Source organism: Pan paniscus, chromosome 5 (genome assembly GCF_029289425.2).
Source record: "Pan paniscus chromosome 5, NHGRI_mPanPan1-v2.0_pri, whole genome shotgun sequence".
Taxonomy (NCBI): domain Eukaryota; kingdom Metazoa; phylum Chordata; class Mammalia; order Primates; family Hominidae; genus Pan; species Pan paniscus.
Window position 1 is genome coordinate 156,626,823 of NC_073254.2, and position 15,536 is coordinate 156,642,358.

General features: G+C 35.6%; 1 protein-coding gene across 6 annotated transcripts in view; it reads right to left on the minus strand.

The window, feature by feature from the left end:
- The window catches only part of MAP3K5 (mitogen-activated protein kinase kinase kinase 5), a 266,344-nt gene that overhangs the window by 103,738 nt on the left and 147,070 nt on the right, over nt 1-15,536 (minus strand). For all 6 annotated transcript variants that reach the window (XM_055114152.2, XM_034962926.3, XM_063605010.1 and 3 more), the window contains one exon: nt 8,387-8,499. In XM_055114152.2, the coding sequence (XP_054970127.1) occupies nt 8,387-8,499 (113 nt within the window). The remainder of the gene's footprint in view (nt 1-8,386; nt 8,500-15,536) is intronic.

Below are 15,536 nucleotides of genomic sequence, written 5' to 3' on the forward strand. Positions count from 1 at the left end.
TACTTGTTAACTTGCAGATTTTTGTCCAGTAGAGATGCAAATTTCTGTAGAGTGGAATGGATAAATCCCTAAGATTTATGGCCTGTGGACACAAAACAGCTTTTTTTTTTCCTTAATCAAACTCAGATATCTTATCTTAACATTTCTTTGTTGTCTATGAATAGAAATGTTTTTTGAACTGGACATTCCATCTTACTAGTTTCCATATTAGTTGAGTTAAATAAAATATTTTATATGTGTCTATTTTATATTTGCTGAGGGTCATGATTTTATATGTGTCCATTTTATATTTGATGAGAGTCATGATTTTAGCTTTTTGAAAATTATCTGTGAAAGAAACAAAATAATGTTTAAAATTTTTCATGCTACTTTTTATCGTATAATTCCACTCAAACCACAAGTATTTCAGGAAAATGTCCATTTGGGAATTCTTCACATTTTGTGAGGGTAAAGAGAGAACAGCTTTGCCACTGCTGTTTCACGAGATGAAAAAAAAAATATTACACACGCATAGGACAACATCCACGGTCTTCTATCTGGATATAATTTTGTTGTTGTTGTTTTTGAGACAAGGTCTCACTCTGTCGCCCAGGCTGGAGTGCAGTGGCACGATCACTGCCCAGTGCAGCCTTGAATTTCTGGGCTCAAGTGATCCTTCCACCTCAGCCTCCCAGGTAGCTGGGAGTACAGGCATGAGCCACCACACCTAGCTAATTTTTGTTTTTTTTCCTGGAAAAACAAGGTTTCGCCATGTTGCCCAGCCGAACTCCTGGGCTCAAGTGATCCTCCTGCCTTAGACCTGCTAGCTGAGATAACAGATGCTACCACAACTGGCTAATTAAATTTCTTTGTAGTTTTTACTTTTTATTTTTTTGTAGAGACAGGGTCTCATTCTGTGGGCCAGGCTCATCTTGAACTCCTGGGCTCAAGCAATCCTCTCGCCTTGGCCTCCCAAAGTTCTGGGATTACAGGCATGAACCACCATACCTGACCCAATAATAGTTTTAATATAAAATTTCAGATGCACTCTTGAACCTCAGAAGTTCATTTTGTGGTGGTGATATTTGGTTTTGGCCTTGCCATACATTTATCACATGATTGTGACACCCAGCCAGCATTTGGATAAAATGTATATTTTTGATGTCAATTAGTATTTTAGCATATGGATGTATCATAATTTATTTACCCAAATGCAGATGGGTGGCCATTTTTATTACTCTAAACATTCTTGTACACACAGCTTTGTGTATTTGCTCAATTATTTCTTTATAATAAAGTTATAAACGTGGATTTGTTAGGGACAGAAGACATGCGCATTTTTAGTGTTGATGCATTTTTGCCAAATTGCCCTTAGAAAATGCTGTACCAATTTATACTTTCACTGGAGGCATCTGACAATAAGCTCTTACCCACACCCTTCCCAGCGAGGGGGACTATCACGTGCATTCATCTTTACCAATATGACAGAGGAAAAAAAGGAACATTGTCTTTTTTAACCGCTGAGATTGGCTCTCTTTTCATGTTTGTATTTCTTTTGTGAATGAGCATTTATGCTCTTTGCACAAACTTGTTTCTACATGAAGACATTAATCTTTTAAGTATGGTGTTAAGAACATGGCTCTAATTTTTTATATTTAGAAGTCCGTTCTCTCTGTCTCTTCCTTTCTCTCTCTCCCTCTCTCTCTCTTCCTTTCTCTCTCTCTCTCTTCCTCTCTCTTTCTCTCACACCCACACAGAATATAGAAATAAACATCTTAGTGCATCAAATTTGTTTTGTATTTAGGATTTTTTCCATAGGATAGAATTTCAGGAGTACTGTTATACTTGGTTCCAGACTACAATATTTTTAGGCTCTTCATCCATAGGGAAAAATTAATAAAGCACAATTCGTGATGTTCAATTGTACCTTTCTAACCAAGTCCTTCCAGATCATTATTTTTCTCTATTTAAAAATATTTTGGTTGAATTTTTAAGCAATGAGCAGTATGTCATTGCTGTGTTAACAACCACTTCACCATTTATTTGATTCAGTTGCATATTTATGCAATTTAAATGCTGACAATGCTGTCATTAAAATTGGTTGACTTACACTGAGGATTTTTTCATCGTTTACTTTTTATCATAGTCTTATCACCTTGCAGCTGTTATTATGTTCAAGGCTGTTTTAGTGGAAAATGGCAGACTTTACTGAATACTCAGATGCCTAGCACTGTGTGTACTGAAAATGTTAACTCTCTCGATCCATACACCACCACAATGAGTTAGAGATTATCTCCCTTTTGTAGTAAGGAAAAATAAAGCCCAGAGAGGTATTGCAACATGTCTAAAGCCATACACCTTATAAGTGGTGGAGATCAGATCCTTTTTAATTTTCCATCATGAAGAATCTCAAACATACATCAAAATAAAACTACAATGAATGACCATATTTTCAACAATCGTTAACATTTTGCTATTGCTTCATCTCCCTGAATATTTCTGCTGAACCATTTCAAATTAAATTACAGACATCATGACATTCCGCTCTGAAATATTACAGCATATACCTAAAAAATCTTCCTATATATTCTATTCCATTATTGCACCTAACAAAAACAATTCACTGATATTATCTATCATCTAGTCCTGATTCAGATTCTTGGATTGACTCCCAAATGTCTCTTATAGTTTTTTTTTCCAAACCAGAATCCAATCAAGGAACATTAATTGCATTTAGTTTTTATGTCTCTAAATTTCTCACTTTTTTTTTTTTTTTGGAGAAAGAATCTCACTCTATTGCCCAGGCTGGAGTGCAGTGGCATGATCTCTGCTCACTGCAACCTCCACCTCCCAGGTTCAAGCGATTCTCCTGTCTCAGTCTCCCAAGTAGCTGGAATTACAGGTGTGAACCACCACGCCCGGCTAATTTTTGTATTTTTTTAGTAGAGATGGGGTTTCATCATGTTGGGCAGGCTGATCTCTAACTCCTGACCTCAAGTGAGGCCCACCTTGGCCTCCCAAAGTGCTGGGATTACAGGCATGAGCCACCATGTCCGGCCTCAATCTCTTTTAATCTAATCAATCCCTCTACACATTTTTTTTATGACCCTGACTTTTCGAAAAGACAAGGAGTGCCATGGTGCAGGGTCCTCAATCCCAGGGCCATGGACAGTTACTGGTCTGTGACCTGTTAGGAATGGGGCCACACACAGGAGGTGAGTAGCAGGCAAGTGAGCAAAAAGCTTCTTCATCTGTATTTACAGCCATTCCCCATTGCTCTTATTACTGCCTGAGCTCTGCCTCCTGTCAGATCAGCAACAGCATTAGATTCTCATAGGAGCGTGAACACTATTGTGAACTGCGCGTGCAAGGGATGTAGGTTGTGCGCTCCTTATGAGAACCTAATGCCTGATGATCTGTCACTGTCTCCCATCGCCCCCAGATGGGACCATCTAGTTGCAGGGAAACAAGCTCAGGGCTCCCACTGATTCTACATTATGGAGAGTTGTATAATTATTTCATTATATATTACAATGCAATAGAAATAAAGTGCGCAATAAATGTAATGTGCCTGAATCATCCCTGAACCACCCCCCGCCCCTGGTCCATGGAAAAATTGTCTTCCACAAAACCAGTCCCTATTGCTAAAAAGGTTGGGGACTGCTGCTCTAGTGTGCTCACCTTCTGATCTGTCTGATGTAACTTCTTGGGATTATTTGACTTATTTCTCTAGAGCTTGTGATTCCTATTAAGAGAACTTTAGATCTTAAGATTCAAGTTAAACATTTTTGGTGACAATATTTCACAAGAGTTGCTGTACACTCGGCCGGATGTGGTGGCTCATGCCAGGTGGGCAGATCACTTGAGGCCAGGAGTTCAAGACCAGCTTGGCCAATATGGCAAAATCCTGTCTCTACTAAAAATACAAAAATTAGTTGGGCATGGTGGCACGCACCTGTAATCCCAGCTACTTAGAAGGCTGCAGCATGAGAATCGCTTGAACCTGGGAGGTGGAGGTTGCAGTGAGCCCAGATCGCACCACTGCACTCCAGACCTGGGTGACAAGAGTGAGACTCTATCTCAAAAAATAAAAATTAAAAAATCAAAAAGAAGAGCTGCTGTACACTTCACAGTTATCATAATAAAGTCCTAAGGGCACATGTCTGGCCACCCTATTATTAGTGATACGAGGATGGATCACTGACAGCTGGGTCTTCCCATTCTACAGGTACATTTGTTCCTTTGTGACTAACAAGTTATCTATGAGTTAGCTTTGGTATCATGTAAAAGGGGTAAAATGTAAATTTTTTTTAAATAAGCATTTCAATTTAATACTTTTAGTTCAAATTGATGATCCTTGCCAGAATCAATTATTTCAACATCACTCTCATTATCAGCTTTATCATTACTTTATTAACTATAATAGTGTACTTTTGAAGATTATATTCTCTGGAAGAATAATACATTTACTATGTAGCATAGCTCAAGAAGAGCTGTATTTTTTTTTTTTTTTTTTGAGATGGAGTTTCGCTCTTGTCGCCCAGGCTGGAGTGCAGTGGCACAATCTTGGCCACTGCAACTTCCGTCTCCTGGGTTCAAGCGATTCTTTTGCCTCAGTCTCCCAAGTAGCTGGAATTACAGAAGCATGCCACCACACCTGGCTAATTTTGTAATTTTAGTAGAGACAGGGATTCACCATGTTGATCAGGCTGGTCTTGAACTCCTGACCTCAGGTAATCCACCCGCCTCCACCTCCCAAAGTGCTGGGATTACAGGCGTGAGCCACCATGCCCAGCCTAAGAAGTGCTATATTTCATCAACGGGATGAACTACAGTATCTCTGAAAGAGGAAGGAAAAGTACATATTTCTTTCCTTATAACTTCTAATTTTCTGAAAAGTTGGTCACTTCCATAGGTGACAAAGGAGTTTTTCAGTGGTTGGTGATAGATTTTGTTCTGATGACTTTTCCTTGATTATCTCTATTGACTCATGGATTTTTATGTACAGTAATACATATTTTCTATTCAATATTTTTTAATGCTCACTGAAAATGATATTTAAATAGTGGTTGTCTAAGTTCCAAACATAGTGTTCTTTTACTGTATCATCATTACTGTTGGAGACTCAAACCTCTAAGTGGAATTGGAAAATTCCACAGAAGATGGAAGCATCATCTTGTTATTTAGCTAAAGTTTGAATATTATTTTTAAGGCTTGCAAAGGTGAAAACAGGAAGAAGATGTAGGATATGGCTCTGTGTTTTTACATCCTAGCTCTAAATAGCCTAAGCATCAGTGATTCTTCAAAAACTGGAAAAGTAAAACACAGATCCATGAAGCAATTAGTCATAACCACAAACAAACACACAACTAGAATTAAGAGTCTTTGGGCAACACAGCATGACAGTTAAGAATCATTTCTTACATTTGAGATCTTAAGATAATACATTTAGGGAGCTTCAGATTGAGTGCTCATCTTAATTGTTTACCCTTTTTAAATAAATCAAAATTTCAAAAAGCATCTTAAAGAAGGGACTTCATAAGTAAGTGTCTGGTTATTATAAGAACTCGGTAATTCGGAATAATTTGTATGTTTGCAGGGGCCAACAGGAGGAATGGGAGGTATAAATTACTGGAAAAGCTGATTGGAGCATTTAAAGAAAGAATGAAACTAGGTGTATCTTTAAAATATGCCAAGTATATTGTCTCATTTTTATTATATACGATCAATTAACATCATTATTATATTAAACTATTAATTTATTTAACCAACCTGTCTTTCCTTGAAAATCCATTTAATCCTCTTACCATACAAAAATTAACTTTAGATCAATCTATGTTGATTAGCATAATTTACAATTGAATAGAATCTAAGTTAGTGAGTTTTAACTATGTTTTCATTATTGAAGGACAATACAATTTAGAATGCATATCACAGTATTTTAGAAGCCTAAAACAGTTCTCACGATAGCTAAAACTTCACTGATAAGCCATATTTTAAGTCTGCATATGTTATGCAATTTCTAAAATTTTAAACTAACTTTGTATGTTTTCAAATGTTTAACACGTATTACAAGTGAGTTCTTCCTGAAAAAAATTAACATGTTTCTTTTACATATTAATCTCATTTCCTCAAACCTCAGAGTTCTGACCATCTTAATAAGTATTTACCTTCAAAAGGAGATTTAGAAAAAGTACAGTTTCAAACCATTGTCATTGCTTTGCCTACATATGCAAATCACTGTCAATTCCTGCAATAATTTAGAGGCTTCAACAAAACCTCACCTTGAGTTAAGAACAGAACAATAAATATATGACTGTATCAAAATAGAACATATATACTGAAAAAATATATATCTAATGTATATCAATAAAAACAATGAAAAAAGCAACAAAGGAGCAATAAAAATATTTTTAGAACACTGCTATAGGGATTTTGGCTAGTAAAGCGTTTTTAATTTAGTCTTAGACACAACATTTTATTATAATCATAATTTCTGAACAGCACAAACTGCAATGTACCTTCTCCGATTTCACTGAACCAATCAAAAGAATTATTTCAGGCTGGGCAAGGTGGCTCACACCTGCAATCCTAGCACCTTGGGAGGCCCAGGTGGAAGGATCTCCTGAGCTCAGGAGGTTGAGATTGCAGTGAGCCGTGATCGTGCCAGTGCACTCCAGCTTGGGTGACAGAATGAGACCCAACCTTAAAAATAAATAAATAAATAAAATAGCAGAGGTTTTTGAAAAAAGCACTAAGAAAGCACAATCTAAACCAGCCTGGGCAACATGGCAAAACCTCATCTTTACAAAAAATACAAAAAAATTATCCGGGTGTGGTGGTATATGCCTGTAGTCTCAGCTACCCGGGAGGCTGAGGTGGGAGGATCACCTAAGTCTTGGGGGTCGAGGTTGCAGTGAGCTGTGATTGTGCCATTGTACCCTGAGCAGCAGAGTGAGACACAGTCTCACAAGAAAAAAAAAATTATTTCAAACAGACCTTTATGCCTTTAATACCCCTGCTATCCCACAGTAATAAATACTTTATCATTCTTTTAGTCTGGGCATTTAAAAAAATAAACAAATAAATATTCTGACTTTATTTAGCTTCAGAGATTCTCCAGAACATTACATAAAGATATAAGCTCTTCCAAAATAATGGTTTTTTTTTTAAGTCTAGGATTCATTTCTCTTTAAGAAAAGTAACAAGAAATTCGCCAAAGTGGGCCAGGTGTGGTGGCTCACACCTGTAATACCAGTACTTTGGGAGGCTGTGGCAGAACTGCTTGAAGCCAGGAGTTCAAGACCAGCCTGGGCAACATAGTGTGGCCATGTCTTTATAAAAAAAATTTTTTTTAATTAGTCAGCTGTGGTGGTGCACGCCTACAGTCCCAGCTTCTTAGGAGGCCAAAGTGGGAGGATCACTTGAGCTTAAGAATTCGAGGCTGCAGTGAGCTATGATTGCACCACTGCACTCTTGCCTGGGTGACAGAGTGAAACCTGGTTTCCAAAAAAAATTTTTTTTTATTTTGAAGAAAAAGTTTCTTCTACAATTCATAGCTTCACTAAGATGAACGTGTTATTTTTTCCCTATGAAAAACAAGGCTGAATATTTCTATGTCTGTAGTAATTCCTAAAAGAGTTGGAAAGATTCTCTGAAAGGAGGTCGTTAGATACCCAACGGAGCAAAATATGATTCCCATAGACAGGATTCCAGTATCTAGAATCTTTAAAAAATGTGATCAAAGCCAAAACCAAGAAAATCACTTGAAATTTGTTCACTAAGATGCCCTAAGTTCTTTAAATTCCCAGGGAAAGGCAGCAGATGAGATAATGTCTACAGATAAAAGGGACAAAAGCACATTCTGTCGATGGCTATGATTCAGAGATGGTCTGAGGAGCCTACTTCCTACCAAGACCACCATTTGCTTAACCTGTTGCTCCTGGGGTTTTGGGAGGCTCTTCCCCCAACACCAGTGAAATCATAGGGAAAGGTGTGCTTGAGAAACAGATAAAGGAAACAGCAGAGGTTTTTGAAAAAAAAGCACCACAAAAGCACAATCCAAAATAGGAAATATTCCTGATGTCTCACAAAACAGCAACCTTATTTAGGAGTTGGGGGTTGAATGCAGAACCCATATCCTCAATATTAGTTTGAGCTGGAATATTAACCAGGGGGACTTTTAGAAACAGGTAAGATAAATTAAAAACTGAATTATGTCCTAATATCAGGATTCTGTACAACAGTATGAAACACCAAACAAGGAGATATAATAAGTTTCTTTTTTTCTCTTTGGGAAGTATGAAAAGACAGAAAGCAAAAGATTTATCTATTCATGATTCTTTTTCTTTGCACCAAGTTGGGTCCAGTTTCTTGATTTTCATGTAAAATATCAAGTTGTAATTACCAACTTTCCGGAGCTCAAAGGAAGATTCAAACTGGTGTCCAGCTGCCAGGAGGAGGACCGCATAATTAATTCCTGACTGTAGTGTTGGCTCAGATTCAAATGCCTTTTTGAACCTATAAAAAACCACAAATGTACAAGTTAACTTTCTCAATCATGAAACCCTGGGTGTGTAATAGCTTCTGTTTGTATAACTCCAATGCCTGAGCAAGTAAAAATATTGCACTGGCCTTCACCCCAGAATCTGGTGTGCTATTAGGACTTAACGCTTCAGAAACTGGTTATCTTTGTCCACAGCTCTGTTGCTTTCCCCCGCTTAGCTCACCCTCAACCTACCTAGTAACCCTAGTCTTTAAAAAAATCCTCTCTTCAACCATCTACCAGAAATATGTGAATGTGAAAATTTAGTTACAAGGGCATTTGTTACAAGATGAAAAATTACTCTAAATATCCAATAATATTATACAGTATGATATGGAATAACATATATTCCAAATGTTAGAAAGCTATGTAGTCATTTATGTTGTAGAAGCATGTTAAAAGTCAGAAGAAAACTAGTGTTTCCAAGTCAAATGTAGTCGTCTACTTGGAAGCCATCATTCAGGGTGTGTGTGTGTGTGTGTGTGTACAATAAACATTTAAAAATGAGAACCCCGCACATATTTTTTAAAGTAGTTTTTACAAACTCTTAAAAATATACAGAGCACTGAGGAGGTAACACACTGAAATGATCAATTCCATAAGAATGATATAAAAATGAAATAAACTGTCAATTATAGGATGAAATTAAGAAAAGCAGAGATGTAGAGTATGTCTCTACATACAAATTTTGGCTCAGAGAGTTATAAAAAGACTTTTCTGAATATGCATAAAACTGAGTATCAACCTTTGAAAATACTTCAATATTTAAAAGGACTTCAGTGTTTGAATATTTACTTTATTTTCAAGGTAATACTTCCTAGGATACTTTTAAGGGTTTCCTCACATGCACCATTAAACGGGCAACGATATTCAATATAATTTCACTTAGGTATATGTAAAACGAGAAAAATACAATAAATGCCCTAGTGACTAAGAGGAACTGCCTGAGGCCAATGCATGAAAAATGAAACTTTTATTTTTAAAAAAATCATGCTGAAGAAAATATAAGAACTAAATATCTAACAAATGACCATTTGATGATACCAAAAAAAGGTTATGTGGGAAGAAATACATTATAATTCCAAGATAAAAACATTCTCACCTAAGTCATAACTGTGTAAATAAAAGACAGGAATAGTAAACATAGTGATAGGCACAATAGTGTATATTGTAGGCACAATAAATGTATATTCTTGGCTTTTATATATACTCATAATTTTCCATAATTTAAAATAAATTAAACATCAAATGAAAACAAAAAATATATTTTTCTGAACATTGAGGACCATGTCTCTTTTTTAAATGTCTTGCTCTTTAATTAGAACGAGCATCTCTGAATGGAAGCAAAAATAACTATGAATCTTAACTAGTTGGCTCTGATAGTTATGTACCTATGGAATATGAAAAAAGGTACCACTGCATCACCATAGGTGATTAAAAAGCATTTTTTAATGTTTCCAGAAGTATACATGTTTCCATTCTAAAATGAAAAAAGTATATACACCTAGACTACAGATATTCGAAACTATATCAAGGCAAGTCACAACTTACAGGTCTTAGACTAACATAAGTCTCAAAGTTCTTTGTCTTTGTTCAGAGGCAAGTATAATGTCCCAACAAAAAAGGATTTAGGAGAAGAAAGAAGTAGACACTTCCCTTTCTACCAATTCATATCAAGATACGTAATATTTTTCATTAAATACATTATGGCATTTTCCCTGAAACCAAAGAACATGAAATGTCTCTTAAAGATATGAAAAGGAAGATGCAAAAATGAAGACATATCGAAATGAATCAATAAATATTGGCTGAATATCTCCTATGTGCCAAAACCAACCTAAATGAATATTTGGGTTTATATCTGTTTTTCTGTTACCACAAACAATATATATTTTTGTATTTTAAATGAAAAGATAAACACCAATAAAATTAATAATTCACATTTTTCTTGAGCTCCCCTCAATCCATGAGACTAAATTGAGTACTGTATTGAGGAAAAAGTCTTAATGTTTTCTGGAGATTAAAAGAGCATGTAGGTATATTACGAAAGAAATAAAATCCTGTCATATATCATTAGTATACCACTGCAGGAAGTGGGAATTCTCCCATACTGTAAAAGCAAAGAAGTACAGTATTCTTGGCAGAAATTTGCCAATATCAAAACTATAGAATTTTTGTTTGTTTGTTTCTTTGAGATGGAGTTTCACTCTTGTTGCCCAGGCTGGAGCGCAGTGACACGATCTCAGCTCACTGGAACCTCTGCCTCCAGGGGTCAAGCGATTCTCCTGCCTCAGCCTCCCGAGTAGCTCGGATTACAGGCATGCACCACCATGCCCGAATAATTTTTTTGTATTTTTTTTTTTTTTTTGTAGAGATGGGGTTTTGCCATGTGAGTCAGGCTGGTCTCGAACTCCAGACCTCAGGTGATCCGCCCACCTCGGCCTCCCAAAGTGCTGGGATTACAGGTGTAAGCCACTGCACCCAGCCAACTATAGAAATTTTTTAAAACTATGTATAACTCTTAACAATTATACATTTACAAATTTATACCAAGAAAAAACATTAAACATGTAATCAGAAGTTTCATTACAAGGGCATTTGTTACAAGATGAAAAATTACCCTAAATTTCCAATAATACTATAAAGTATAACATGGAATAAAATATTATACAAATGTTGGGAACCTACATAGCCATTTGTATTGTGGACAAATATTAAATGTGAGGGGGAAAACTTGTGTTTCCAAGTAAGATGTAGTCGTCTACTTGGGAGCCATTACTTCTGCTTCAGTAATTAGGGGGAAATAAGAATACATATCAAAAACACATTTTTGCAGACACTGGAGATCTATGGAAGCAACAAAAAAAATCACTGAAATAAACTCCAAAGAGGGAAGTGGCCTTCCAAGATGAGCTGAATTGCTGTTGTCTTTCATGGGGCATTTGCTGATTCTGACCCTGAGATTAGGCTTGGGCTTGGCATGGGCAGAGAAACTCTGTCTATTTTAAACTTTACCAAGAAAAAGAGAAACTAGTGGATTTCTTGACAATTGCGTGGTTTGGCACAACAGAATGAAACCTGAAGGAGCCCCAAATGTGTTGCTGTTTTCTTCACAGGACATTCGTTGAATGCTGAGTTGTACAGGAGGCTAGGGTGTGGAGTAGAGCTGGGATGACAGAGTGAAATCTCCTGAGTGTTTAGGAGAAAAGTCCCACTAGGGAAAGAAGTCTACAACAACCATAGGAAAAAAGTCTTCCCTTTAAGAAATTTACCACATTTTGGGCTGGGTGCACTGGCTCCCAGCCCTTTGGGAGGCCAAGGTAGGCGGATCACTTGAGGTCAGTAGTTCAAGATCAGCCTGGCCAACATGGTGAAATCCTATTTCTACTAAAAATATAAAAATTAGCCAGGCATGGTGTTGTGTGCCCGTAGTCCCAGCTGCTCGGGAGGCTGAGGCAGGAGAATCACTTGAACCCCGGAGGTGGAGGTTGCAGTGAGCCAAGATCACACCACTGCACTCCTCCCTGGGCAACAGAGAAAGACTGTATCTCAAAAAAAAAAAAAAAAAGAAAGAAAAAGAAAAAAAGCAATCTACCAAATTTTGGAGAATAAAGAGCTAAACACAAAACTCTCAAGGACAGATAAGAAATGTCCGACAGTATTTAAGGGATAAGAAGATAGAAATATGCCTGCCTATCAATTAAAAGTTCAAGAGGGTCACAGCTAAGAAGCAGAGATAAAACAGAAACAGATAAGGTCAATGAAAATGAAAACCCAGACCCAACCCGACTCAACTGCATTTGTTGAAGTAATCAGCTTCTTACCCTATCTGGCTAACAGAGGAAAAGGAGAATCTCTGTGAGTGAAAATAAAATCATCTCCAAGTCTCAATAGTTTTTTAATACAAAATGTCTGGGATATGAGACATGCAAAGAGCCAGCAAGTTGTGACCAATAAACAAAAGCAAACACACACAAAAGCTGACCTACAGATAATTTGGATGCTGGAGCTTATAGACAAGATAATTTGTCATAATTTAAGATAATTATGACAAATACGGTAAAGAATATAGAGAAAAAGATAAAATGGATAAAAGATATAAACAACTTCAAAAAAGAATCAGAATCAAAGAAATCACATAATCTAGCACCAAAACATACGATACCTGAAAACAATAATTCAATGTATGGGCTTATAAGTTAATTCAACAAAGTGGAAAAACAGTTTTGGTGAACTAAAATGCATGTCAATAGAAGGTATCTAAACTGAAGCAGAGATATAGAAAAAAAAGAAAAGAAAACACACACACATAAAACAACAAAGCATAAGAAACAGAGGAGACACAGTTAAATGGTCTAACCTATGTATTACTGTAGCCCCAGAAAGAGAAGAAAGAGAATATGGAGCACAAGAAATATGTGAGATATAATGGATAAAAACATTTCAAAACTGATGAAAACATCAACCCACAGATTCAAGAAGCTCAGCAAAACTCAAGCAGGATAAAATAAGATAATTATAGTCTAAATGCCAAAACATGTTACCAAAATCCGAAAACACAGTGGAAAATCTTTTAAAATCAGCCAGAGAAAAAAGATACATTACTTTCAAAGGAGCAATAAAATTGACAGTAGACTTTGCCATACAAACTACGGAAACCAGAATACAACGTAGTGACATCTTTAGAGTAATAAAAGAAAAAAAAAAGTCTAAAAAAGATATTTTCAGACAAAAACTGGGAACTAGTTGCCAGCAGATCTGAACTATAAAAAAATACTAAAAGTGCTTCAGACTAAAGGAAAGTGATTTCATTTGGAAGCACTGAACTTCAGAAAGAAAGAGCATTAGAAAGAGTAAATATGTGACTAGATCTAAAATATAAAAATTATTTAAAATCTATTGATTATTTAAACTGCTCCAAGTTTCTTTCCTTGTTCAGGAAGCGGTAAAATACAAAATGTAAGGTAGACTATAAAAGCCGAGGATGCAGGTTGTAATCTCTAGGGAATACTCAAAGAATAATATGAAAACTATTACTAAAGTGCTAATGTAGGAGAAAATGTAATACTAAGTTAATAAAAATAAAGCAAGAATGGAGGACTAAAAGAACAAAAAACATGTAAGACAAATAAAAAATAAATAAGACAAATAGTCAATATTATTGATATAGCCCCAACTATCAGTTACCACATTAAATGTAAATGATCTAATCATTCCTAATAAGAGATTTTTCAAATTAGACTGAACAATAACAGCAAAAAATGCAAGTATATTCATTTTAAAAAGGCACACTGTAAATACAAGTTGAGTAACCCTAATAAAAAAATCTGAAATCTAAAATGCTCCAAAATCCAAAACTTTTTGAGTGCCAACATGATGCTCAAAGGAAATGCTCATTGGAGCATTTCTGATTTCCAATTTTCAGATTAGGGATGCTCAACTGGTAATTATAATGCAAATATTCCCAAATTCAAAAATATAAAAAAATCCAAAATACTTCCGGTCCCAAGCATTTTATATAGAAAAGATACTTAAGTATTAGGACACAGGTAGGTTGAAAGTGAAATGATGCATAAAGATGTACCATCCAAATATTAAATAAATGTTATCATTATATATTAATATCAGACAAAATTGACTTTAAGATAAAAATTATTATAAGAGAAAAAAGGAACGTTTCATAACGATAAAGAGGTAAATTCAATAGGAAAATATAACAGTCCCAAATGTACCTAATAGCATGGCTTCAAAACATATACAGAAAAAAATGCACAGAACTAAAAAAGCAGATATACAAATCTACAATCATAGGTAGAGATCTTAAAACACTTTCTCAGTGATGATCAAACAAACAGACAAAAATTATCAGTGAGGATATAGATTTGAATAACATTATTAGCCAAGTTAATCTAACTGACTTACCTGGAACACTACACCTAACAACTGTGTACCATATTCTGGGCCGTAAAGTACTTCTCAACAAATTTCAAAGGACTGAAATAATGAAAAATGTGTTCTCTCACCATAATAGAATTAAACCACAGAACAATAAAGAAAGATATATTTGGAAATTGGGCAACTCAGTTCATAACCCAAAGGTCAAAGAAGAAATCATACTGAAAATTAGAAGGTATTTAAACTGAACAATATATATATGTTGTTATATATAAGGTAATGAAAGTCTAATAGATAAAATGTCTGGGATGCAGAACAAATTATACCTTTAAATGTAGATATTGGAAAAGGAGCAAGGTTGAAAATCAATGCTCCAAGCTTTCATCTAGTAAACGAACAGCATATCATCTTCAAAGTAGAAGGGTATAATAAAGAAAGCTGAAATCAGTGAAATAAAAAGCAAACATGCAATAAAGAAAATAGTGTCAAAATGTGGTTCTTTACAAAAATTAATAAAGTTGATAAACTCCTAGGCAGACTTCTCATGAAAGAGAGAGAGAAATAAAAATTAACGCTAAGCCCTCATAAACAAAAAGACGGTCATCCGTACAGATGATAGAGCATTAAAAGCAAAGGACATTTGGAACAATTTTATGCCAATAAATATAACAACATGGGTAAAATGAAAAAATTTCTTAAAATCACATGTAAGCATGACACAAGGAAAAAATGGAGACTCTGAATTGCTCCATATCTGTTAACAGAATTTATAATAATCTGAAATTCTTCTTTTTGTTGTCTATCTGCTCCAAGAGAATGTAAGCTCCATAAGAGCAGGAACCTTAACAGCCTTGCTGACCAATGAATCTCCGGTACTTGAATCATCAGAATACCTGACACGCTGCAGGTGATTATGAAATACTTGTGAAATGAAGAAAGAATGCATCCACTTCCTACCAAGAACCAGGCTGAGATAACTGGTAAATACGTCAGTTCATACAAGATACAAATAATCTTTTAACTTCCTTCAGTGATCTAAACTCTGATCTTGATAAAACTATATTACTAGAAACTACATCCTTGGACCACCTTAAACAAGTGAATTGCATATCACTTT